At 40.7% G+C, this 22,427-nt stretch overlaps 1 protein-coding gene across 6 annotated transcripts in view; it reads left to right on the top strand.

The window, feature by feature from the left end:
* The window catches only part of LOC310993748 (uncharacterized protein), a 49,341-nt gene that overhangs the window by 18,376 nt on the left and 8,538 nt on the right, over nucleotides 1-22,427 (top strand). For 5 of the 6 annotated variants that reach the window (XR_014595759.1, XR_014595760.1, XM_083982206.1 and 2 more), the window contains exons 2-28: nucleotides 7,311-7,379; nucleotides 8,135-8,156; nucleotides 8,279-8,296; nucleotides 9,647-9,712; nucleotides 10,066-10,202; nucleotides 10,289-10,405; nucleotides 10,896-10,953; nucleotides 11,034-11,081; nucleotides 11,242-11,310; nucleotides 11,443-11,582; nucleotides 12,092-12,223; nucleotides 12,322-12,379; nucleotides 12,724-12,804; nucleotides 13,222-13,583; nucleotides 13,687-13,755; nucleotides 13,836-13,860; nucleotides 13,951-13,980; nucleotides 14,118-14,189; nucleotides 14,285-14,424; nucleotides 14,614-14,733; nucleotides 16,168-16,225; nucleotides 17,166-17,210; nucleotides 17,315-17,371; nucleotides 17,457-17,602; nucleotides 20,290-20,391; nucleotides 20,481-20,529; nucleotides 21,392-21,472. Coding sequence is in view for 4 of the 6 variants with exons in the window: in XM_083982206.1 (XP_083838332.1) it covers nucleotides 7,311-7,379; nucleotides 8,135-8,156; nucleotides 8,279-8,296; nucleotides 9,647-9,712; nucleotides 10,066-10,202; nucleotides 10,289-10,405; nucleotides 10,896-10,953; nucleotides 11,034-11,081; nucleotides 11,242-11,310; nucleotides 11,443-11,582; nucleotides 12,092-12,223; nucleotides 12,322-12,379; nucleotides 12,724-12,804; nucleotides 13,222-13,583; nucleotides 13,687-13,755; nucleotides 13,836-13,860; nucleotides 13,951-13,980; nucleotides 14,118-14,189; nucleotides 14,285-14,424; nucleotides 14,614-14,733; nucleotides 16,168-16,225; nucleotides 17,166-17,210; nucleotides 17,315-17,371; nucleotides 17,457-17,602; nucleotides 20,290-20,391; nucleotides 20,481-20,529; nucleotides 21,392-21,472 (2,371 nt within the window). In the remaining 2 variants the exon portion in view is untranslated. The remainder of the gene's footprint in view (nucleotides 1-7,310; nucleotides 7,380-8,134; nucleotides 8,157-8,278; nucleotides 8,297-9,646; nucleotides 9,713-10,065; nucleotides 10,203-10,288; nucleotides 10,406-10,895; nucleotides 10,954-11,033; nucleotides 11,082-11,241; nucleotides 11,311-11,442; nucleotides 11,583-12,091; nucleotides 12,224-12,321; nucleotides 12,380-12,723; nucleotides 12,805-13,221; nucleotides 13,584-13,686; nucleotides 13,756-13,835; nucleotides 13,861-13,950; nucleotides 13,981-14,117; nucleotides 14,190-14,284; nucleotides 14,425-14,613; nucleotides 14,734-16,167; nucleotides 16,226-17,165; nucleotides 17,211-17,314; nucleotides 17,372-17,456; nucleotides 17,603-20,289; nucleotides 20,392-20,480; nucleotides 20,530-21,391; nucleotides 21,473-22,427) is intronic. The other variant, XM_083982208.1, reaches the window with a different exon arrangement.

Genomic DNA, 22,427 nt, shown 5'->3' with positions numbered 1-22,427 from the left:
CATCTCTGCGTAGCGCTGCTTCGCCGTGCTCACTCACTCACAGAGAGAGAGAGAGAGACAGAGAGAGAGAGAGACAGACAGAGAGAGCATGCAGCCAGTGGTGATCCGCGGTAAAAACAAAACTTATTAACGAGGCTGTGGCGGCCGTCTCTCTCTCGCGCGCGGCGCACACACACAGACACACACACAAACACAGGCACATGGACAGGTGGCGCTGTAACGGTAATGATAAAAAGCACCTTGCTTCGTTTGTGACTCGCTCTCTCGCTCCTCGCGGCTCAAATTACAATGCGGCGACTTCACGCGGCGACGTCACCGCTGCTGGCGGCGCAGAATGAAAGTACCGGTCCCATCTAAGCGCAGTATGGTACCGTTTTAAATGCGTTAGTACCCTAATCGCATTTTGCCGTTAGCCGCTAGCGAAAAGTCATGGAGAATTAAAACATGAGGAGCAAAGAGATGCTTAAAAAAGTCCTTCTAAACTCCGTAGATTTGGTTGCCCTCTTCATAAACATGACGGTGTTTTATATTTTCATTTTTTAAATAATTATCATTATTCATTATATTAAATCATTATCATTTTTAATAACTTTTTAATATAACTAACTAGCCGCTCGGGTAGCGGCTAACTAGCCGTTAGCGTAATGAGCATGGATGTATTATATTATCGTAATGAGCCGTTAGCGGCTAGTTAGTTAATCGGAAGTGAAGAAATACACTGTGTTCTGTCGGAAACCGCCAAAAAGCAGAAGTTCATGTAAAAACAGAGCAAGTCATAATTATGTAAAGGTTAACCCTAACCGTAAACAACTCCTTATTAGGAAGAAGGTTGAGCAACTCCTGGGTACAAGGGGCAGGGCTGGAAAAGAGTATAAAGACACTGAAAGAGGTGAACTTCCTCAGAACACAGGGCGCTTGGCTTAACTCATTGAGTGCCACGCTCCTTTCCAAAGTTTTAGTCAAGTGTACCGGCAATTTAGACCATTTTTGACTTTTTATGTAGAGCCATAGTGTATTCTATATTATTGCCACCAACACATACTGTAGCTCAATTGAAAGGTTTAACTTTATGCTTCAAGTGGCCACAAACCGTTTGTTTCTACGTGCCTCCGTTCCTGAGAAAACTCAAGCTAAACATGGCTGGGTTTCACCAAAATCCCTCCTTTTTTTCTAGAAAAGGAGATAGAGCGTCTTTTATGAAAGGTGCTCTGTTTGTGTCTGTCGCTCTTCTGACACTCGCATTTCTGGATCAGAGGGCTCGTATAAGATAAATATATACAACAATTGTTGTTCTATTCACAAAACCACCATCGGGGGCGGGGGGGGGCGCCACTAAACAACAATAACACAGACGCACCGTGCCGTGTCACAGCCTCTCGCCGCGGAACGTGAGGGTCTGTCGGCCACAGCGGCTCCGGAACACCGGTCCCGCCGGTGGTCGCGGTCCTTCTGTGGTACGGGTCGGTGATGCCTGTCTGCTTTGGCCCAGAGACCATCAGATTTTACCGCGGGAGGACCTTGGGGAGGACACGGTGTTGCTCCAGATGAAGACCGCTTCCTGTTTCTGCTCCGAGCAGCTCGAGCAGCTGGAGCAGCAGCGCAGGTGAGAGCAGAGCAGCTGCGCTGCATCCATGCAGAACTCCGTTTGCAGAAGCTGAGTTATGATAAAAAACTTCCAGATCATGAGCTGTCATGTGACTTTGATCGTCATCTATTTCAGTTCTCCTCGTCGTAGAGTCCCCAAATTTACATATAATGTGTATTAAAGTGTCTATTTTCATAATTTAAAAAAGCAAAAAACGAAAAATCTCGTTTTTGGCACTCAACGCATGGGAACGAAAAACGAGAAATTACGTGGTTGGCACTCAATGAGTTAAGACACAGATCTTCTGTATCGTGTTCTCCAAAGATCTTTGCTCAATAAATGCTGATATATCAACTCCAATTCTCTTGTGCCTCGTAGTTCTTTCCTTGCATCAACCAATCGCGGGGAAGTCAAAGGTTGACTTCAACAGTAACCAGATGTGTCCCTCAGCAGTCTAAGCCTATAGCAGCATAGCTATAAAATGGTTCAGAGCTACCTGAACCAGCCCTAACTAAAAGCTCTGTCATAAAGGAAGGTCTTAAGCCTAGACTTAAATGTAGCTAGAGTGTCTGCCTCTTTGACCCATGGAGAGAGCTGGTTCCACAGTAAAGGAGCCTGGTAACTGAAGGCTCTACCTCCCAGTCTGTTTTAGAGATACTGGGAGTCACTAACAGACCTGCGTTCTGGGAGCGGAGTGCTCTGGTAGGACAGTAAGGAATGATTAGTTCTTTCAGATAGGATGGAGCTTTATCATTATATATATTTATCCTTATAAGTCAGCAGAAGGGTTTTGAAGTCTATTCTAAATCCTACAGGAAGCCAGCGGAGAGAAGCTAAAGTGGGAGAGATGTGCTCTCTTTTCCTAAGTCCTGTCAAAACTCTCGCTGCGGCATTCTGGACCAGCTGGAGACTCTTTAGAGAGTTTTTTGGATATCCTGACAGGAGAGAGTTACAGTAGTCCAGCCTAGAAGTGATAAATGCATGCACCAGTTTCTCAGCGTCACTCTGGGAGAGGATATTCCTAATCTTAGCGATACTGCGCAGATGGAAGAAGGCGGTCCTGGTCACATGTTTTATGTGGGAGCTGAAGGAAAGGTCCTGGTCAAAAATGACTCCAAGGTTCCTCGCAGTTGTACTCGGGGTCAGGGTGATGCCATCTAGAGTAGTAGACCTCTGTCTGAAGCTATAAGGGCCCATTCACATGGAGCGTCTTTTGCGCGAGCGTTTCCATTGTTTTCAATGTAACCGCGCGCCTTGCGTGCGCAAAATCCGAAGCGACGCCGACGCGCCGCGCATGCGGTGCGACGCGCCTTTTTTTCCGTGCGCACCGAGATGAAAATAATATCTCAACTTTTTCGAATGCTGCACGCGCACCGCGTGTCATGTGATCAGAATCAGCTGCACGGACCTGCTTCACCAGCAGCAACAAGCAGCCCGGCTCTCAGTGCTTGCCCGCTTTCAGCAGCTCCCTCTCGGCGAGCGGCAGCTCAGTTCTCCCCCGGTCCAGCCCTGGATCTCTACTCCATAGCTGCCGTAGCAGCAGTGTGATACCAGTACATTTAACCACATTTTTAACTTTTATTAGACACAAGGTAGGGAGTTCACGCCTCGCCTGCCTCCCTCCTCTCCACACGGCGGTGAGTCCTCCGTTCAAACTGACAGACAGACAGGCAGATCGAGCAGTGAAGCTGCTGAGAGGGTTGCTTAGTAACGGCAGACGCGACCATAGACGCGAGCTCAGAAGTGCTTTGAAAAACGCATCCAAAACGCTCCAGCTGGTGTTTTGCACGCGTTTTCAGGCGCTTCATGTGAATGGGGCCTAAGAAGATCATTAGAGACTTTGACCAGTGCTGTTTCAGTACTATGAAGCTTTCCAATCTGGATTTAGAGAACACCAAAGAGCTCGTTGCTGTGCAGGGTGTAGCCTATGGACTTGACCCTTCCTTCAACCTCCTGATAAGGCTTACAGAACTTGGATAAGACACTCAAAATGATTGCTTTACATGAAAAAGGTGAATAACAAGAAACACATTCTCTCAGGGTACATTTTACAAGAGTCACTCATTATCCCAACTATGACTGTAACTAAACACCTAATCCAACATCTTTATATATCTGTAAATGTATGTGCGTCTTTCTCTCTTGTAATATCTCCATTTATTTATATTTATTCTATTTGAATATAAACTGTCAATTGTTACAAATGAAATTGAGGATAATAGACTACACTAATCTATAATTTCTAATCTATTGAGATGTGCCTGTATATCTCGAGGAGCCAGGGGCCATTCTAAAGTGATACCACTGACTGACCCTGGCTGCTGATGGAGGTTGAGGAGTAAAGAGCACTCCCCTGCTGTGATATCTTGTCTATAGTTGAACAAATGCACAAGACCAGCATCAGTATTAGAGAGCAGACATATTGCATAGGGGACCACCTCTATGTAGACACACTAGTGGATTCCCCTCTACTTGGGTTCAACTTCCTTTGTTTGCAGGTGGTCAAAGCATTGTATTACGAATAAAAGACAGCAGAATTTTATCCATAGGGGTACATCTTGCTAGATCCCCTGAACTGGCCAAAACTCGAACAAAAACTTGACATTGATGTCAATGAATGGAAGTGTCTGAACAGTGGATACATGTGCAGATACTAAAAAGGTATGATGGCTACGTAATTATCTTGTTTTGTCTCCTGGTAAAAACCTCCTGGAAAAAGTCACACTAAATGAATCCAAGTTGAAAGAAGTTGACTGTACTAGTAGTAAAAACATTGGCCCCCATGATCCTGTCACTTAATGACAACTCCAAATGCAGTCTTTTGGTATTGGCAGATGTTACATACTGGACATTTAAAACATGCCAGATATCTTGCTCAACAGCAAGAAGGCTAAACATTAATGGCATGATGCATCATGCATTTGTGTTTGCTGCAGTAGTGTAAAGCCCCTTTTCACACGCGGTGAGCGCAGGCTGCGCACAGCTTACCATTCATTGTTTAGGGCTGACCCGATTATCATATTTTGATAATCGAAGCTTCGCGGACATAAAATCGATTTTATTTTTTAATGTAAGTAATGGCAAACAAACACTGCATATCTCCAAAATCAGGCAGGTTTCCAGGATACCAAGTAGCCTACTCATTTTAATGTAACAATTGCCGATGTGAACCGGTGTCAAAAAGGGAAAAAGGAGGGGAAAAAAAATTTGATCATAGACTTTCATGATCGATTACCATGGCAACGAACGAAGCTTCGAAGCTTAGAATTTTTTGGGTCAGCCCTATCATTGTGTATGTGTTGCACGCATATAAACTGTCAATCGTCACAAATTAAGTTCCTATCGTCCTTCAGATTTGAATTGACCTGAACTACCGTAACCTAAATTGAGGATAATATACCACACTGTTTACCAGACTGGTTTTGGCCAATTCTCCCAAATTCCCATTCCACTTATCTTGGCCTTTAACTCCATCCATCCATCCATCCATCCAGGCTTCCTTATTCTACCAGTGGTCATATACTCTCGTGCTTTGGGGCGGATTTCCTTGTTATTTCCTTGCTGCACCATCCGTCGTCTAAAAGAGTGTTTCCTGAGTTAAGCATAACAACTCCAACTATGGTATTATCTACTATTCCTTATGTGCAGGATGCACCAGGGCACACCCTTCTTCCAGACCATTCTGACCTCGCGGATGTTTTGCATGACGGCTCTTTTCCTAGGGGTTAGTTTAAGGACACTGTTGTGCAACACCCTTCCACACTTGAGGCGGTAATTCTTTCGTATACATGTTATTAAGCTAATGCGCGTAGCTGTTGTATTCCACAGTACTCAACAGTGTCTCACAGGCCTGGAGTGGCTAATCGGGAGGACCGGGACAATTCCCGTTGGGCCAGTCAGATTTTTGGGCCGCGAGGGCCAGTGTAACTTTTGGGGGTTTTTTTGGGGCCGGTGTTCAATCATAACACTGGGTTGAAAAATCACGTATGCTGCTGCTGTTTCTGGGCGGCCTCCACGTAATGGCAGGGACACACCAGCCGCGGCAGCGCCCCTCCCGTTGACACACCAGACGTGCATTTCTCCGACAAGCGCTTCTGCCCCTCAGCTGTGTGTGTATGTGTAGGCCTATCTCTCTCATGTGCTGATTATAGATTGACAAATAGGCATATATTAACGCACTCACATGTCGTACCTATTTGTCAATCGCAGTGTTTTATTAAAATTGTTTTAATTTTGAAAATTGGCCGGATTCTCTCGTTGTTTCATGTTTGACTTCCTGCCCAGCTTGATGCGATCGCTCGCGGCTCGCGCACCAGGGCTGAGCTCCATCTCCTTCAATATCATATCATTATACAGCTATATGTCACAATGAATGTGAACGTGTCGTGTATGTATCAAACTGTTTTCTCCCAGGCCTGATATTCACAACTTTAAATCAGTTTGTATCAAAGTTGGGATCACATGCAACACAGTCTCATTTACAGTCAGTCATCTGTGTGCCTTGGGAGGAACAGCGAGCTATTAGTAGGGTTTCTACATTATGTATATAATATTCTACATTATTTTATATAATAATATTAATAATAATACTTTCTTTGTTGCATTAAATTGCAGTTCATTCACTCATTATTCTCAGTGGTAGGGTGTGTGTGTGTGTGTGTGTGTGTGGGGGGGGGGGGGGGTGGGGGTGGGGGCACAGGATAACATAATTGTTTCAACGTGTATGAGACTGACAGCACCAGGACAGAGAAACAGTAAGCCCCCCCCGACACCCACCCCCAAACCACTCCCACTTCGAAGTGTCTGAAGTGGGCCAGTCTGAGGCATGAAACTCCAGGGCTGAAAATGAGTCCCACTCTGGCCCTGGTGTCTCAACACTGTGCGTGTGTCTGGTGTTCTTTGGCTTATGTCAGTATTTCCAAATGTTTCCTGTTGTTTGGTTTGTTTTCGGCATCAGTACAGGTCATCGACCTAGCTCTCACTCTTCTACAACAACTTTCGTCCAGAACTCTTTGTAATCAGTAAATGGCAGTGAAGTTCTTTGAGCAGGGAGATGAGTTAGTTATGTAAACAAAGTGTCAATTGTCAGATTACGGCAGGAGTCAAGAAAACCACCCCGCGCTCAACTTACTTAAATTCCTTGACATGTTTCTTTCTCCCTCTGCTGTGTGGTGTTGTATGTCCGTCTGTCCGAGCCTCAGGTTTCCTTAACCATAAATATTGGGTACATTGTAGAAAGTTTCCTGATGTAGGAAACTGCACCACGAAACAAGGTTTGCTCAGTTAAAATCAGGGTTGGAACAGGATTTGGAGATGGATACTCTTAGAATGTTTTTCACATGTGTTTTTACATGTGTGCATGGATGATGTAAGTACAAAGGCCATGAAATATGAGTACAAGGTTATTGGCAAGGTGTCACTATATCTTGACAAGTTGAAAACAGTGATGGATTATCTAGATAGAAGAATCCCATCATATTTTACAGATATGTTCTATGTATTCCCTACATAGGAGGTAATTGGAAAGCCTCACAGTGTTAATTGTATTGCATTAAGCAATGGACCTGGGCTTACCGCATTGAACTTAAGATCTTGGATGTATCTCTTCACTGAAAAATCAACTACTGCAGAAAAAGCATCATCAAAGAAACTATCCACAGATCTTCGCTCATGTTAACCTATCTTATTCTGTTTCTGATTTACTGATATACTTTTCTTGTTGTAGGTCTGTGTCTTCACATATCGAAAGCTGTTGTATTTCCAGACACATGTGCACTCAAAGGATCATAAACAGGTTGGTAATAACCCTATTTTACACCTGATCTAATTATAATATTTTCAGGGATTTGTCAAAAAAAAGGGACATTTTCCAACAACTGTAACAAAAACAATGGTTTGTGCCATAAAGTAGTTGTGTTTTTGATTACTGGATCAAATGCATGTCAAAAAGATGATACCTTGTGACCAAAAGATCAAAAGTGACATAATCCGCCCGACAAGTTGAAAAACACAACAAGGTCTATTGCAAGTCTAGTGACTAGCTGATGTTGACCTTGAGACCTCCAAGTCTGTGGGGCATCCTAACTATCACTCTACCTTCCTGAGATCCCCTTTGGTCACTTGTGTATTGAAAGACTTTATTACAAAAAAAAAAAAACAGTGTCAAAATAACCCAAATCTGGGAGAATCTCTGGAGCTAAATGTGAGATCTCCCCCTCTCAGCTCAAACCACTCTCTTTATATACTATATGATTCTCTTATCTCCAGAAACCCACCTTCTCCAGACAGAGAGTCGTCCCTGTCCAGCTAGTCCATAGATTAAAACGGCACCTAGCCTTCATAGGTTAACCTCTGATTTGAAGGCTTTGAACTGGCGTTTAACCTTTGAACTAGGGAAAAACACAGGAAAGGAGACCACAGAACACAACACACTTTACAAGACATGATAGGAGATCAGATACTTCATATCATAAGACGGTTTCAATTTTCCTGTTGCCACATTTGGCATTATTAAACCTACTTTGCATGTTTCTTGTTCTCCACCAACAGAAAATGAAAGCAGTTTTCAAAGGTAATACTTTACCCATAACTTTTATGTAACAATTAATTTAGTGCATTTTTCCTCCAAAGAAATGTGTTATTCAGACTCTGTGTTCAGTTTGTTAATTTGTCTCCTGTTTGCTTCTTTTTTAGATGTGTTCAAGAAAGGTGGTAAGCTGCTTCTGCTTCTTTTAAGTGCTGGTACTAATCAAATACGAGTTGTCATCATATTAAAATGATCATATTAGTCATTTATATTTATTTAAATAAACAATAAATGTATATTTATATCATTTATAAATTGGCTGTCCAGTCATCATTGCTAAAAGTGTGGATCTAATTGTGGCAGAAAAAGGTGGATTAAAGTAACATTGCGGAGTTTTTCGGCCTTAAAATAATGTTTCCATACTCATTGCAATGGTAGAAAAATGGTTAATAGGATGAATGGTGCTGCTGCTGCAGCCTGAGCCGGGTCGCGTCGGCTGAAACTGCACTATGTAACTTCCCTGCATAGGTACGAATCACGTCACAAAAAATGCCAAATCCTGGAGCATCTCTGGTGTCAATGTGAGATCTCTCTATCTATGGTTCAAAACCATAACCTTATATACTTTCTAACTCCAAAACTCCACCTTCTCCCAACATATAGCTATATCATATTAGGCACATTAACATGAGCAATCCATGTTTCCTGTAAATCTAATCAATTCCTGTAGCTGTTTAACATACACAGTTCATGTTCTATGTCCATGAACATGAGACAGGATCTAGCCTATATAATTTTCCGACCTATTCATCCTCCAGACGAGGCTAATCAACTTAGTTAAGACTCTCACAGGAAAAATTTGATTACAACAGGAAACACATTCTCCCAGGGTACATTTCACAAGAGCCACTCATTGTCTCATCTATTACTGTTACTAAACACCTAATGCAACATCTTTATATATATCTGTAAATGTATGTGCGTCTATCTCTCTTATAACATCTGCCTTCGATTCGTTTACTTCTAAGCAAAACATGTCCAGGAAGTAGAGCACCAATTCACACTTTCCTTCAGTTCCAAAAAAGGGCACACATACAAGTGATACATAGTGATGATACAAGATATTAAAGCAAGAAAGTTAAGGTGTATAATATACTACACTTCATTCATACATTTTTACACTACATGACAAACAAACCCAGAATCAGTGTTTGGAACTAATGGGGAAAGTTCTGTCCAGAGTTTTCCGATTTGTACAATCCGTCTGTCTTTCTACCACTCTAAAGTCAGGTCTCCGTCCAGATAGATGCAGAGTTGTCAAGTTTAGAGATGTATTACACAGTCTATAACCTAGTTTGTTTGAAGCATACTGAGTCATAGCCTAGTGTTTGAACTGAGAAATATGATCATTTGTAAATTTTCATTGTGCCAATGTCCACCACTCTGCCTGTATGTTAAAATTTAAGTAAAATGTAAAGTTTTTCTGAGTATTTCAGACGTAATATTTTTTTTTCACTGTTGCATTTGCTCCACAGGAGACATTCCCTTCATTACTGTTGTCAACCCACGTACCATATCTGAGATGAAGGCACCCATCGTAGGTTAGTAAAAGGTTTTTAAGCACACTTTAAAGTTTTAAGTTCATTAGTTATTATCCCTAGGCAACAGACCACAACTCACAGTCTGCTTACAAGCCTTTTCATCCCTGGGAAGCTGTGGTCTTCAGGATTGTGTGACGTGTCTGAATGTTCTTGTTTCATTGTGAACCTGCGTTTGAGCGGGTTTGAATTTGAATGTTTGAAATGTTAATGGCATAAACAAACTGTACTTCATGTGCTTGTTTTAGTTTTATTTTATTTGACTTTTATACTTTTGGTGGATCAAGCGATCACACTGACCTATGATGACTCATTATGTTTGAAGTAATTATGCTATTTTAATTTTAAATTTCCAGGCTTGTCCATGCTGTCTTTATGCTTCAGCTTAAGCACAGAGACCTTTTTCTACCTGTGCCACATCTGTGAGGAAAAATGTGAACCATTCAGGATTTTAAACCACCTCTCTTCTGGTGACCATTGCATCAACTACTTTGTAAGCACTCAGAGAAATAATTCAGTGTTTTTGAATTTTGAAGCAGAATTCACTTTTTCATTATTATGATATGTTTTATGTTTTAGAATTACACGAACCCCGATGTACTGAATTTCTCCTGGATGCCGAGTAGGAAAAGGAGAGACATTCTGGGGCATCAGCACAAACGGGAGATGAAAGAGAGAGGATCTGGAACATTACAGGTCTGTAACCTGGAATCACAAATGCAAACACATAATGAATAGTAAGAGCACATATTTACAATTTAATTGTATTGGCAGCAGATCACATGACTATTTGTATGTCAATGGAATCACTCAAAGTTTAATATGTGGTGGAAATCAAAGCATCAGAGACATAGTTTTCAGAGCAATAAAGGTCCTAATTAGTGTTACAATAACCTGTGTTAGACAGAGAATGGTAAACCACGAATGCCCAAGAATCAGAAAAGAAAACCCCAGGCTGGACTTAGCGGTCCATCCTTTTGATCAAAACAGAATACAGATAATATCTTTGGAAGGTTTTAACATGGGTTAAGAGTACAGTTGTTTGCGCCAAAATCCAACCGGTTCTGCTGCTCCACAAGGTCAGGTTGACCTGGCCCCCATCTCAACTTGGTGTTGACATAAAAGCTGAAAACGTATCAATGTTTTCAGATAATTTCACCATTTCCACCACAATTTCGCTTTGCAGATGCTGGAGTTACCCCTAAGCCTGATTATCAAGCTTGAAATGAGTACCTACTCTGAAGGTATGTGATTCTCTAACAGATATTTGAGTTTAATTAGAATGTAATGTATATTAATTAAAATGATCTGATCATCCTCTCAGTGATGCACACCCTAAATGAAAATGAAAAGCTTCGCAAGCTGCTTGAAGGTTTGTTCAGATTTTATAGTTATTTATTTACCAAGCTCTTATTTATACTGATTAGGACTCTGGGAGTTCGTTTTGGAGTTCATTTGACCACAATCAGACTGCTGTCACAAATAATCAAAGCAGTTGTTAAATCAACACTTGGTTTATTCCCTTCATCTAGCTACCAAGTCTGAGAGGAAATTGATCCAAACATACCAAAGGGACAAAAGCAGAAAACATCCACTTCTTGGTCGGTACCCATTTAACACCTATGTACCTTACAAAATATAATGTTTGCTCATAAAAGGCAGTACTTACACATACATTTTATTGTATCCCAACATAGATATAATTAACATTTATCTTCCCCTTTTCCATTTAGGTATGCAGCACCTTGTTGAATGCATCTGTGAAGGGCCACCTGAGAAGAGATACTACCTCTGCACTCTCTGCAAGCTAACTTTCACCGAGCACATGATCATCAAGCATGTCCTGAGCTTTGACCACATCTTTTGTTACTTTGTAAGTAGCTGTGATTACACCTGACATTCGTAAAGTAAAGAGGTGTAATCTATGATAGCTCAAATGCACTGCAACCTAAGACAATGTATGCAGGACACAAATGTGGTGCAAATTCAGAAAACATCTTTATCAATTTTACAACACAAAAGAAAAAAAAAAGAAACACAACAGAACACATGCACATGCCAAAACCAACAAGATGGCAAGACCAGGAGGTCAGGGTGTAGTTGTCGACCAACTGGGTCTAGAAGGTCGTTGTGGCCTGGCAGCTTCAAGAGAGTTCTGTTAGAAAAACAAGATGGGCTAAGATTCATGCTGTCAGACTGGTGAGATGGTACTATAGTGGTGCCAGTGGTACTGACTAGAGTATCTAACATCCTGTAGATGCAGTGTGCTTGCTTTTGTTTTAGTTTCTGATCAGCTTCTGGTGTATCTGACTAATGGATCTCTGACAGCTGTTTGTCTTTCCATTGGCTGTCTGGAATTCACATCTGTTTTAATCTGTGCAGAAAGTGTGGCACCCCTCCACTCTGCTGTCAAAGGAATGCTACCAAGAGTATAACTTTTACTTCGCCTCCATGATGCGAAATTTGGCAAAGCAGACAGAGGAAATTCATGCAACTGCTAACACTGATATGAAGGTAATATAATTAGCAGAATTCTGTACTGCAAATTATATGGTGCACCTGTTTAAGTTTTCCCATGTATTCATGTGGAGTCATGTGTGTTTCTGTTGCAGGAAGTGAAGCTGAGCCCTGCTGAGTTCCTATCTGTGAATTTCAAGTCTTATTTAGAAGGTGGATTTTCACCATTCATTTTACACTGGACACAGAAACTGATTAACCCATAGATTACTATTGACCAATACAGGAACAGGACTTGCACCATGGCTGCACCACCTTGTACCAACCATACCAAGTCATGTTAACCTTTTTATTGCACAAAGAGTAAGGGACAAAGAAATTGACACAACTTAGTAAATTTAATTAACAATCGAATAAGTAATGATTTGATTACCACATTTGGTATAAAAACACAACATGTCATCTACCATACTACTGGTATGTTGCTCTGAAAGCACCAAACCATCAGACGAACTCTTGCATGATGATTTACTGACTTGGATTTCTGTAAATTTTAGCTCTAAAGAGGCTTGAATCCATCGTGAAAGAAAACAAACAATGCACCTTGATCACAAGCATCAAACCAGGGAACAAGCTGGGTAAGTGTCATGTCAGTTTGAATTGGTTTGTCCAGTGGGATAGGGGCTGTTTGTATTGCACCTTACACACTGGCTGGAATTACATGAAAAGTCTATTAGTCAATGTGGTGACAAAAGTATATCCATACTGTAGCTGCCTTTACATACATTAGCAAACATGTCAAATCAATGAACCAATCAAGAACCTATCACACTGTGTGTGTGTCATAGTCACCTTTACTCTTGTTACACAGTCCCTGGGGGTCCTGGAACCAACTTTGGGATCCACTGCTTTACAGGATATTTAATTTGACCACAGTATGTTTTGGTTGTGTAAGGTCAGTTTTAAGGGGGACCAGATTCCAGAAAGAGAGGAAGAATGAACAAAGGGTGAACAACTAAATACCACCTTTCTGTTGTTGTTTTTATTTTTTGTAGAGTATCATCCTCAAAAAACGAAGATTGCTGAAAAAACAAAGACTCCTGAAAAAACAAAGACTCCTGAAGAAACAACGATTCCTGAAGAAACAAAGACTCCTGAAGAAACAAAGACTCCTGAAGAAACAAAGATTCCTGACGAAACAAAGACTCTTAAAGAAACAAAGACTCCTGACGAAACAAAGACTCCTGAAAAAACAAAGACTCCTGAAAAAACAAAGACTCCTGAAGAAACAACGATTCCTGAAGAAACAAAGACTCCTGAAGAAACAAAGATTCCCGAAGAAACAAAGACTCCTGAAGAAACAAAGACTCTTAAAGAAACAAAGACTTCACCAGCACGATACAAACTTTGGTGTCAGGTGATAGATTATGCTTTTGTTACTCATAATACACACTGTGGTTTTGACAACAGAGAGCACAAGCTTGTTTGAAGCACTGACCTTTGTGTATCCCTTACGGCAGGACTGCAGTTTTGTCTATGATAATATATATCAATATAAGAGACATCTGACAGGATGGAGACACATCGAGGTATGGATCATGACGTTGACGATATGCTGCAAAATCATAACTCACTGAAGACATACAGCTTATAATGTTTTTGTCCCCAGATGTTGACAGGATTCTGCAGAGAAGGTACATGTTCACCTTTTTCTCAGTTCCCATATTTTTGTGTATTAAGCTCATTTAAATATCATGTGAACATGTCCTCCCCCTTTCTTTCAGATGAAGCTGCCCATGGTTTTGGTCAAAAAGGTGCAATTTTCTCCGTCTGTGAAAACATACAGGACCATGATTGAAATGGATAAATGTGAATCTGTTTTTATGTCAGAGCAAATTTTTTTTTACCAAAACATGTCTAAATGTTTTTTTCTCCCCCTTTCCTTTTCTAGAGTCTTGCATGCCACACCTGGGCTTATACTCAATCATCGGCAGAGGAGTGCACCTAAATAAACCAGTTATTGGTAAGTTGACCCACTTGTTATCATTTTACAAGTTGTTGTGGTTTGTGCATATGAAAAATATATAATTTGTGTTCTGTCTTTGTTTCTTTGATTAGGTGCATCCCTGATTGTGACTTGTATAAGCACACAGGTTCAGACAGACAATATTTATGTGTGCTTCGCTTGCAAGGACTGTTTTCTTGAGGACACTATCAAGCAACACTTGAATTGTGCAAAACATCTCATACTCACGTTGGTGAGTTAATTGAGATCATTTTCTTAAATGCTTCATATTGGCTGCATTAATGTGGAGTCAGTTCAATCATGAATATAAGTGTGGATCTGCATGTCTAACGTTTTTATGTCATAGTCACCACAATGTGTGTTTGCAGTCTTCCTTTTTACAATAATAAAACCTGTATTCGATTTGTTTTTGGTCTTTTAGCTGTACCTGAATCCCTGGCGTCTTCCTTTTGCCTGGGAGGATGAGGTGGATGTGGATTTGTTGAAGTCAATGGCATGGAAAGAGGAGAGTGAAAGGGGACCAGATCAGTGCGTGATGAAGGTACAGAGCACAGAGCACCTAGACAGACCTTGGCTGATGTAATGAAATTTAGCATTTGAAGTGCAGCTGTTGACCAGGTATTTTACCCCTCAGACAGGACGACACGTTTCCCCTTTTCTGACATTGTAGCTTCTGTCCTCTTGTCCTAAAACACAGTTCCTTTTGTACGATGAGAAAAGACACATTTTACCAGAAATAATTGATAGGTTTAAAACATGAACAGCATGGACAAACAAAACCTGCTGCTTGTATTGGGGCTAGGCAATTGATCCTACCCTGTATACATTTATTTTCTTCAATGATCCCCACCCCTCCTAAGTATTGGGAAAGAATCCACTCTATTATATCAAAATTTATATGGAAGGGGAAACAACCAAGAGTTAAGCTCTCCACCATACAGCATGACAGAACTGCTGGTGGACTATCTGTTCCTAACTTTAGACTTTATGCACTGGCTTTTTCTCTTAGACCACTTTCTGTATGGTTTGACCCTCATGGAGGGAGATCAAAGAGCAATTAGTCCAGCCTTACAGACTTCAGGACGTAGTATATTCTGCAATCACTCCTAAACAGGCCAAAGTAATTTTTGGTCCCATTATATCATATTTGTTTATCAATTGGAAATCTGCATTGAAGATTACCAAAACAACCACTAGGTGGCACCAACATTCTCCAATTTTTCATAACCATTCATTACTAACAGATTCCCATCCTTTTGTATTCCCTACGTGGTCAGAAAGAGGAGTACATACACTTAAAGATGTTTGTAATGGTGAAGGTCTGCAGACCTTTCAAGATCTCAAACAGCAGTACAAATTACCTGGCACTTCGTTTTTCTTTTATTTGAGAATAAGATCCTCAGTGAAAGCATATGGGGTACCCTGGAATAGCAAATTGGAAACACTGCCCTTATACTCCATTAAAAACATTGGTCTGGTCTCATCTTTATATAAATGTTAATTGATGTCAACACACCGACCACTTGTGCTGTAAAGTAGCTGGCAGAAAGATTTATCTCTAAATGGCCATGGAAACCTTTTTTTTTTTCTAATATCAAATTGTCCTCAAGAAATCCAAATCATCAGCTTATTCATTTTAATTTTTGACACCGTAGTTATTTGACACCAAAAAAACAACATGCAATGAAGAAAATTGATTTCCCACTCTGCACCCTCTGTTAGCAGGATTCTGTTCATTCGTTCCTATGTAGTGGCAGTGTAGACCTGTTAAAGGGAGGGGAAGGGTGGGTGGCTGGTACGGGATTTTCTCCTTTACTGTTAATTTGTCATGTCCAGGGGAAAATGTTTATTGCTGCTTTTGTAACAATGAATGTAAAATAAAATAATTGTTCACAAAAAAAGAAGTCATGGACATTTAGAAATGATCATAACATTACCAGTCATTACTAATGTAGGTTTTGTCTTTCCTTTTCAGATTCTTGACTTGCCAGACTTCATGTTTCAGAGCCTCATGCCACCAAGTTACTTAAAAGGTAGGAACAGTGTATATCAGAATATAAAAAATAGTTAATGGATGGCTAAGAAAAATAGATTGAGTAGCCACAAATCCTTGTATAGATATTAGTGTTAGAGAAAGTTTTGAATCTCCTATGCAGTCTTGTGTGGTCCAAGGTCAGTCCCTCTGGCGCCGTCACCAGATAACACTTTGCGTGTGAAGAGAGAAACCATTGTTACTTTCCCACCACCTTGGAACTGTAAAACCCAAGGCAAGGCAAGGCATCTTTATTTATATAGCGCATTTCATACGAAGGCAATCATTGTATCATTTTGCTGATTTGTGTTGATATTTAGCCTTATAGATTTGATTTTTTCATTGAAAAAGCAAGCAAATTCATTGCATTTTTCTGTGGAAGAGAGTTCTGAAACTGTCTCTTTTGGGGGGGGGGTTGTAAGCTTATCAACCATAGCAAACAGAGCGCGAGTGTTGTTGATGTTCTTATTAATCATTTCATCAAGTCAGGACCACTTTGTCAAAATAATCTTTATTTACTTGCACAAGTTTCATTTGGTGGTATGATACTGTTCTGGGACCCCCTGCTCTTCCACGCGCTTGTGTGGAAAACCTGAGGCAGGAAGAGCACCTTCCTGCCCTTCATGAGCCATCATGATGAACGGCATTAGCAGGGAGCGCAGCAGCAAAGAAAACCCAGACAGAGCAGAGCAACCACAAGATACAATACAAATACAAAGGTTCACAACAGATGACGGGCTGGAGGTGGGTTGCAAAAAAGCCACCAGAGGAAGCAGCGTCGGGCTAGAGCAGTTTAAAAAGCTTTGCACTTAACTATATTAAAACTGTGAGCACTGTACTGTGAAATGAGCTCTGTAAGAATATTTGAACTGTTTCTGGTCATGTTTGTCTCGTAGCCTGTTCAACAACATGCTCCTTGTTTGTTTGTTTTTTGTCTTTAGTGATGCAAAGACTTCAACCATACCTCACTCTCCTAAAAAATCACGGTTGGTGTTGTAATGATCTTTAGCCTTAAACAAGTAAACACAACTTGGGTGCCTTGATTACTGACATCTGACTTCTACCTGTTTGTCTGTCTGCAACTGTGCAGTTCCACACTGTGAAACATACAGCAAGCTCAAAGAAAATGAGCGGTTCCCCCTGCTTGGTGAGTACTGCTGGAAAGAAAAAGTCTTGCCCATAATCAGAGGTGGGTGTGGGTGTTTTCTGACTTTTCTTTACATGCATTGTAGGAAAACAGTTCCTGGTCATGCATGATCTCCTCACAAGACATGAGACACTTGAAATGGGATACCTGTGTTTGCTCTGTAAAAGGACACTGTCTGGTGCTGAATTCTATGCTCATGTGTTCAGTCGTGAACATGTAGAAAGATTTCTGGTGAGTTGATTTACTCTTTACACTACTTACTTGCATTATATTGTTATTAGATGTGGGGATTTTGCCCTATATCCCCAACTATTACATATAGTAGCTATTTGAGGCATAAACAAAGCAGGCAAACTACAGTGACAGTGTATCTCTTGGGTTGCAGCAAATGGTTGTAGATTTGCAAAGTATATGAGCATTGGTCATTTTAGACGATATTGAAATTTCCTTATTTGGACAAACCCCTTGAGATGAATCATCTCGTTTTCGAGGGGGTCCAAACATATAGGCAAACATTAACTCATCGTACAAACATGTTCTCAACAATACAGAAAAAACAAACAAACCAAAAAAAAATAGTCCACAGCAATAAAACAAAGGACAAACCACAGTTAACATAACAACAGTGGAAGAATACAACCGTAAGAAGGCCACAATGGCCAACACTGAGACTGAGATAACGGTAGGCTATATAGTGATTACTAAGTATCAATTCACCAAATCATTAGGTGAGAAGACAGAGCATGCTTGAAGATACCAAAAGAGGAACTGGATCTATTATTAGCAGCAAGGTTAACAAGGTGCCAGCCACCTGCACTTTATCATATGTAAATATCACTAATGTCCTTCCAGTGAACATTTATAAAATCAAGTGTATCTGGCATATGTCAAATCCATTCATTTAAGATCAGTCTTTGTAGTGTTGTGCTTAAGACTGACCTGTTTTAAACAAAACCTTGTTTTTTAAAATGAAATATAATTGGGTTTTTTTTCTAGAATAAATGCATGGATGATTGATCAGCATGTTCACAAAAATAGGAAGAGTTTGTTTATTTGTGTGTGTGTGTGTGTGTGTGTGTGTGTGGGGGGGGTGTATCTGTGTGTGATAGCTAGGTGGAAAACAACAACAGGATGTTCTGTTTACTAGAAAAACAAAAAAAATACAAAAAAACACCTGAGTTCAGTGTTGGGTTCTTTGGCCTTTTTGGTGGGTTCGTCATATTTGGTTGTGTTTCTCAGTAATTCATGTCTGGAGAATAATAGCCTACACTTATGTCTGGAGATTAGAAAATTAATTGAATTGCTGTTATGCCCATGTCAAGACCAAATCTGCTTTCTTTCCTCACTGTTTACGTTATGTATGATACGACGTTGTTCTCTAAATGTGTTGGCCCCCCAGATGACATATCCAAATTTGGAGAAATTCGAAGAAATTAGATTTTTGGTTTAAAAAAAAAAAAAAAAACTTTTTCGACACCCGTGTGGTTAAATTGGCTTTTGTAAGGATTGGGAGCCTTCTTCACTCACAGTGGTCAATTCTCTCAAAACATTTTTATTTACCTCACACCATTGGTTTAATACATAGCTATTTTATCAATTTATGGCCTACTTATTTATATCTCACATCAATTCACATACTGTACATCAATCCAAACTGTAATTTATAAAATGGATTCACAATACACAATCAATTCACATATTAGCAATATTTATTTACATCTCATCAATCTAATTCAATTCATCAATTATTTGCATTACTTACATTACATCTCACTGAATGTAAGTACAACTGACTGTAAAGTAACAGTAACTGGAAATTTACCCAAAGCCCTCAGCAGCAGGCCAAAGATTGCTCCTCAAAAACTAAAATATTTATCAGTTTTATGATCGAGTTTATAAATAAGTCGTATAGATCTACATCCACGATTAGTATAATAAAACAGTGCAGCAGAGGGAGCTGAGCTGCTGCTGGCTGTAGGCCTGCTGCCGGGGTGAGGAGGCGGGCTGAGCTCCGGGGCTCCTCAGTACAGTCAGTGTTGTTGTTCTGTGGTGTTGTGGTGGTCATCTCTGCTCCCGCTCTGGGTGGTGGAAAGTTGTGGGTTTGCTGCCAAGATGTGTGAGTCGGTGACAAGTTTGGAGGGTGAGTCGGTAAACCGGTCAATGAATTAAGATGTAGGGAGAGGTAACTTACTGCCGTCCTTTACCGTAATGAACCAAGTAATGAACGGTAACATTAATCTCGTTTCATTACCGCCTTTTCAGTTCAGAGGCACAGCGTTATTTTTTTTTACAGCACTGGTTGCGTAGTTTAGTTGTGTTGGCTAGTGACATTTAAGCTAATATTAACATTAGAAGATTCAAAAGAAGCAAAATGTTTGAAAGCATTAAAAACGACGGCTCGATATGAGTTCGATATGATAAAAAAAAAAAAAAAACTTTAGCTAACTTACTGTCGCCATGATGGGAAGAGCTTCCTAGCAACACCTGCTAAATGTTACCTGGTGTAAGGAAAAATGTAGGCTATTTATTGGTACTTTCACTTGGATTTATAGTTTAGATTTATATAATAGTCTGATTATAGTGTATTGTAAATGTATATGTATTATTGTTAGATGATAGACGGTGGCTCTGCTCTTGCAAATTTTAAAAATCATAACAGGGTTGTTTTTGTTTGCTTTTGCAGATATGGAGCACTTCAAAGAATACTTTTATGCATTTGTACTAAAATTTGGATTAAGTAGAGCAATGCTAATGTAATCATAAAGTATAAAATGGTCCATATTATGTATTGGGCTACCACAGTGTGTTCTGCAGGTTTTGTCTTCAGATGTGTCAGTGCTGTTTATTAGATATCATTGCTTGTTTTGCTTGTTTGCTTGACAACATAATAAGTGTATTGTGTGTATGTATGGGTGCAGGGATGTGTTCATCGAGGCACGCAGACTCAAAACACTGATGCAGAGACCTTACTGGACCTGGCAACACAGGCGGGACGTATTCACTCCATAGCACATGTACAGGTATTTTATGCAAAGAATGATTTGTCTGTACTATCTGGCATCTTCTCTTGTCATGTACTGTACTGATGCAATGTTTTTGTTTTTCAAAGAAAATTGAGTTGGATATGCCTATCAGGGAGCCGTACCCTTACTTTTTTGGTAAGTGTGTCATGCCATGAATGTTAATAGCCGTATTTCCACTGCAGGAGTTCCTGGTAAAGGGAGGGGGTAGGAACTTCTACAGGAACCGTCCTCTCACTCGGCCAGTAGTAGGACCCCGCGGCGACATCATGAGTTTCGATCGCCGCTTAATCGTTGTTTAAACCGTCGCCCAGGCAGGCACATGCACAAAAATCATAACAACAACGAAGAAGGATGGAAGGAGCTGAGGCGGTAGCCGCGTTTCTGGTTTGTGTGTTTGTGCACATGGCGGTTGATTGTAAACCTGCTTGAGTTTTTTTTTTTTTTTTTACTTTTCACGGCATTGTTTTGCGGCGTGATGGATCCCCAGTGTGTCGAGGTGCGCTGATATTTTCATTTCGCCGCAATGACTCAAACCCCCTCTGAATCTCCTCGGTGCTGTAGACTGTAATGTCTGCACCTCATCGTCGGTCCATTTGTCGTACATCTTCCAGCTGTTTTCTTGTTGTTTACAGCGGTGTCTGCTAGGCTAATGCTCCCCTTCTGCTCCCTCTTTTAAAAATGCCGGTTGTTTTGGTGCTTTCTGGTGGCGTCAGAGCCTGCTCTAGCTTTAGCCAATCAGTGCCGGGTTAACCTCGAGCCCCACCCAGGAGCTTTTCAGGGCCGAACGGAGTACCTAGCCCTGGAGTAGGTACTCCGTTGGCCCCCGTAAAAGTTCCTGTAAATGGCCCTGTGGGGGAGGCTCCTGCAGTGGAGACACGCACCAACGGGGCTGGCCCCGTAAAATTACCCCAAAGTTCCTGCAGTGGAAACGCGCCTACAGTATTGTCGCCTGTAAGTAAATTGGTTTCTTGATTCTTCTCAAATTGTTTTGTCCCAGCAATAAGCGCCTTGACGTCTGTAAAAAGAAGAACTGGGGGAGGAGCACTTACACCTGTGATAACACCAAAAATGAAACTGAGTAAGTCCAGCAAAAAATATATTTTGAGCATCATTTAGATGTACAAGTACTGTGCAATAGTTTTAGGCAGGTGTGGAAAAAAAGCTGAATGCTTTCAAAGATGGAAGTGTTTTTTTTTTTCATCAATTAACAACATGCATTGAATAAAGAGACAACAATCCCAAATCAAATCAATATTTGGTGTGACAACCCTTTGCCTTCAAAATAGCATCAATTCTTCTAGATAGGTACTGTAGGTACACCTGCACACAGTCTTTGAAGGACCTGGGCCGGTGTTTTTTTCCAAATATCTTGGAGCTCCTCAGATCCTTCTGTCTCTACATGTAATCCATGGAGGTCACTTCCAGGACTTGTTGTTCTTCTTTATGCCGATGATAACTCTAAATGACACTGGCTGAATGTTTGGGGTTGTTGTGAATAAATTTGGGTCCAATCAGACGCCTCACTGATGATATTGCATGATGGATAAGCATTCTGACTTAACAGCATTTTTTCACACCTGCCTAAAACTTTTGCACAGTACTGTAGATATATAATGTATGTGTTTGGTTCCCATACCAATATAGACCTCAGGAGTACATTTGGCTGCATTCCATTAATACTTATGTCTTGAAATCATCTGTTAGCAAACTTAAAGAGGAACTAAGCAGGATTTCCCCGTGGCTATTCTACATGTTTATCTTAATTAAAAAGCTCTGGAGTAATTGTGATAGTTAACTACATGACTTGAAACTTGAGTGAGAATGGAGGCTCTCTGCCTTCCACCTGGCTCATGGCTGAAAACCAACCTTGCAAAATTACTTACTTGGCTGCCGCCCCAGTGTCGCAGCTCTCCTCTCTGTGGCACCACGACACAAACACGCTCCGTAACCCACAATCTCTTGTTTATGACAGATAAGACTACATAAAATATACACGTCGTAACATCGTATATGTTATATAACGTTATCCATCG

Source organism: Trachurus trachurus (genome assembly GCF_905171665.1).
Source record: "Trachurus trachurus genome assembly, chromosome: 11".
NCBI classification, from domain to species: domain Eukaryota; kingdom Metazoa; phylum Chordata; class Actinopteri; order Carangiformes; family Carangidae; genus Trachurus; species Trachurus trachurus.
Note: the sequence above shows the minus strand (reverse complement) of the source record. Positions and strands in the feature narration are given on the sequence as shown.